This window comes from Corylus avellana, chromosome ca1 (assembly GCF_901000735.1).
Source record: "Corylus avellana chromosome ca1, CavTom2PMs-1.0".
NCBI classification, from domain to species: domain Eukaryota; kingdom Viridiplantae; phylum Streptophyta; class Magnoliopsida; order Fagales; family Betulaceae; genus Corylus; species Corylus avellana.
Window position 1 is genome coordinate 30444023 of NC_081541.1, and position 4461 is coordinate 30448483.

The 4461-nt window shown below is 38.0% G+C and overlaps 1 protein-coding gene across 1 annotated transcript; it reads right to left on the reverse strand.

Annotated features, from left to right (window-relative positions):
• Positions 1-1427: 1427 nt before the first annotated feature.
• LOC132169685 (probable flavin-containing monooxygenase 1) lies at positions 1428-3564 on the reverse strand. The gene is made up of 4 exons (XM_059580680.1): positions 3453-3564; positions 2623-2798; positions 2165-2523; positions 1428-1868 (listed from the first exon to the last, which is right to left on the reverse strand). The coding sequence occupies exons 1-4, from the start codon at positions 3562-3564 to the stop codon at positions 1523-1525; spliced, it is 993 nt and encodes a 330-aa protein (XP_059436663.1). The 3' UTR covers positions 1428-1522.
• Positions 3565-4461: the final 897 nt, after the last annotated feature.

Consider the following 4461-nt stretch of genomic DNA (forward strand, 5'->3'; position numbering starts at 1 on the left):
ACATTTGGCTCTTGGGGTTACGTGGTCGAATCACAACCAAAAGACCACGAACGGAGTCAAAAAGTATTGTGGGTTGGGGCCGAGGCATAAGATTAGGAAAAAGAAAAAAGAAAGGGCTAAGGCATAAATTTATTTGGTATTATTATTATTATTATTATTATCATCTAAATTGGTTGTTCAATAGCCTAAGGAAATCTTCATGTGGCTAGGTATACAATAGAAGAAAGAAAGAATAAAAAAAGATAAAATTAAAGACCTAGATTGAATTACAAGAAGAAGAAACAACCATGAGATAAAAACAGAGAGTTTAAGGTAAAAATAAATTACTTTGCATTTGGAAACGTAAATCAGTATAGGAAAATTAAATCTTGATTGTGGACTTGTGCTTGTTTAGGGTTATAATGGCAATGAGACGTACAACAAAATGCTCGGATATAGCCAAATCTCAAATGGGTAACCAGCTTAATGGGTTATGGAAAAAATAAGGCTACTATAGTTTTTAATGGGTAAGGATTAAAAGATTTGACAATGAATAACCAATTTTTAGGTTTTAATGGGTATGGCCCAAAAGAATTTTTTAGGTAGGAGCAGTATGCCCAAAATTTTTAGTTGGTGGAGCCAAAATTTTTATTGGGCATTTATAAGTAGGGCCGAAAGAATTGTGAGTAGAGGTAATTTTTATTTTTACTAGCTTGCATGGGTAAGGGCCAAATATTTAAAAACTAAAATTTGACCTTAATTTTTTTTTTTTTTTACTCAAGAATGGGGGGTCATTCCGTCACTGCAAAAGACCCTTGGGGTGGCCAACCATTTTTTTTTTTTTTTCCCTTTTATTTTGTATAACTTTCTATTTGTGGGTAAATTTGTATTTTCATAAAAACAGGTAGGAAAAATGACCGGAATTTGATCGCATGGATCATTTTGTCACAAAACCATTTTGAAACTACAAGGATTTATTTGTTACAAGATAAAACGACATGGACTGATTTAATAATTATTCTTTTATTTTAAGCAAGTCTGTAATGCTTTCAAATGAATAAACATAAAAAAGCCGAAGGGTATCAATCTCAAGAGGAATGTTACACTTACTCTAATTTTTTTACACAGTTTTTCATACTTATAAGTGGTTTTTAAAATCATCATTGTATCAAAATCTAAAAAAGATCCATCTCATATCCAATAGTAGTTTTAAAAGTCACCTATGAGTATAGAAAAAATTGTGTAAAGATATGGGAATAAGTGTAACATTATTTTAACCCCAAACGCATGCACGAAGTGTGTCAGAGATGATTGACAACTCATGGTTTAGAACCCGTTCTAGGGTTCACTTTAATGTAATGTTAGAAACTACATTTGTATGCTACAATTATCACACAATGCTGATGTGGTAGTCCTCACTAACCGTTCAATTTATTAATTATTTTTTAAAACAATTATTGATCTAAAAGTTGGTTGGATTGTTATATCAACATTATGAAATAATTATGACATAAAAATATAATTTCTAACATTTCTCACCGACTTAAGAGGTTGTGGTGTAGTCCATTGGACCATAAGGCTCAAACAATTCAGCAATGAATCCCTTCTTTCTTTTGGGGTTCCAACCCATATCTTTGCAGAGTTGATCATTGTACCATATATGAAGAGCACCAATGCAGGATCTCCTGTAGTATTGGCCGGAGTATGTCTTCATGTATTTATCCCAATTAGCCACATCTTTTTCCATCTCTTTAATGCACGGCAGCTTGAATGTGCCATCAAGAAGCTCCGCTAGCCACCGGCATCTCATCTCCGAGGTGTACAAGTTTGATACACTTTCCGAGAATCCAATCACTGCTAGTTGTGGAATTCTTGCATGAATGCATTCCCTGATACATTGCAAACGTTCATTTCAAACCTTTTTTATTTTTATTTTTAAACTTGGGTATCCGGGGTTTCGCCCCGACTAGATCCCCGGAACACCGTGCAAAAGCTTCCCTCCACATGAATCAGGTAAAAGCTCTCGCTTTTGCCTGTGGGGGTAGCTGCAAAAAATTGTATGCACTCACCGGCATGATGAGGCACCAGTGCCAAGTGATTTACCACTTGAGCCTCATTGGGGTTCGTATTTTGCTTGTTATTAACATCAGATGCTATGTTTAAAAGAAATGAAAAAGAAAAGAACCTGTAGAGGGGAACTGTTGCATTGGCAGAGCCGGCAATATGGTCCTGAAAGGTGGTGGACACAAAAATGTCTTTGAGCTTTTGATCACCCCTGAACCCAGTAGCCAAGATGACCAAATCAGTCTTCAGAGGTTGCACCTCCCCATTAACCAAAACACCTTCTTTGCAGAAGCTGAAGCTCGAAGCTTTTTTCAAAATAATGCTTCTCTCTTCAACTTTGTCATAGAATTTTTCTGGTACTGTGGATGTCAAACAAGAACTGATTTCTTGAAGGAAGCTGTGTTTTGGTACCATTCCATGCTTTGCCAACCCAAGCTTCTTCTTTATATGGCTTTCAACGAATTTAGAAAATGCCCATCTCTGTTACATGATCAACAATTTCTAATAATTAAGCTTCACCCTTATGACCAGGATCATGTTTAGGAAACAAAAATAGAGACAAAAAAAATGTCAGTTTACCAAAGGAGAAAGAATTGTTGCCACAAGACTTAATAGGAAGCCTTCACCAGGCTTATGAACCAATAGCTCTGAGAAGCGATTAAGGTAAAAATAAGCAAGAGGCACACCCCATGGAAGGTAATCAGGGACACTCCAATGTTCAGTTCTGTATAATACAGTACATGGATGTTCAGTTCCTGCAAATTAAGTGCAGTAAATCTAAGAAAATGAGCATATAAATATATAATTATAAATTACTTTTCATGCAGGAGCCTACTGAAGTTTATAGATTCCAACTTTACTTATGTCTGCCCGAACAAGTCTCGAGCAACCCGCATTCTGAGCTCGGGCAGGTGAATTCCATAAAGACTTTATATTTACTACCTAAATTGTTAGCGATCGGAACAATATGTTTGAGCAGTTTTCCGAATGATGACGTGAAATGGGCTTTGTGTAATTGAGGATTTAACTGAGCATGGAAAACAAAGGAAAAGGATCAAAGCTGCCGGCGTTGTCTGGCCCGTGGAAGCTCCGATGCCTAAGTTAGTTACAGGGTTTAAGGAAAATATAACTTGAAGATTATAAGTGAGATAAAATATATGCAAGATATTCAGTTTTGGAGGGTAAAAAGAGTTACCCAAATAGTGAGAGGGGACCCTCCTTTTATAGGCATCCGGTTGTACCTGTTCATCTAACACTGTGAACCTGCCGAGGGTCCACGTGCCGTTAATATATTGAGGAGCAGTAAATAAAATATTTATTCATATATGTCTATCATTCCTGAGGGTGACACTCGGTTATTAACTCAGGCTCGGCCAATCGAGCCTGATAACCGAGTGTTGATAATATACTTTCAGATAAGCTGAAATTTGCCGAACATGAATTTGTTTTGAACAGTAAAAATGACCGAGCTTTGGGAATGGGCCGGCAGACTTTGTACTGGGCCCAACCCAGCTGATTCATGACGCAATAGTTACCCTCCAATTTCCTTTTCCAACAGAATATGGAAATTACATGTAGAAAACCGAGCGTGGGTCAGTTTGTTTACAAGTTCGGTTTCGTTTTTGGCAAAACAAACGACTGGTTCTAAAATTTTAAAATTTTTTTGAATTTTGAATTTTCAAAAATAACCGACGCGTTTTACCTTGCCTCCGCCTTTCGAGAGCCACGCGTCAAACTCCCTGTGGTATTTCAAGTCTTGCAGTGGCCACGCGTCAGTTTCTGCACCGAGAAAGAAATGAAAAGACGCCTCTTCGCCGAACCCTAGACCCTAGGGTTATTTAATGCGCCGATTCGGTTTCTTCCGAAAGCCTTTAAATGGTCTTCTTCTCCTTCATTCGTTCTTCATTTTTACCCCGCAGAAGCCATTGTCGTTCTTCTAAGCTTTTGTTGATCTCTCTCTTTCTTTTAAAACTGGCCCTTCTGCATTCAAGCCTTTTTGCCGATTATTATTTCTCACGAGTGGTGTATTTCAGAGCTTCGATCGAGTCTGTTTCTCTGGCTAAACCTTTCGTCCATGCCAACTGCCTCGTACTCCAATACCTAGATTTCATACTTCCTCTGATTGAACCTTCGGTCAATCACCTTCGGTTGAGTGTTGCCCACATCTTGCTTCAACAAGTTCTCACCTCCATCCCTTGTCTTATAATCCCCTTTCACCGATACTTGATGAGTCGCAGGGTTGAGGACGTTCCTAATGTACTGGGTGCTTCACACCCAATTACATGGAAATCCAAACTGTCGGGGGAAAATGAACAGGAAATCCGTGAAATTTGCCACATTCCTGACTCAGTTCAGTTACGGTTTGACGACGATAATGTTGGGGTTGTGGTAGATATTGACAGTAACGAAGCCTGCGTT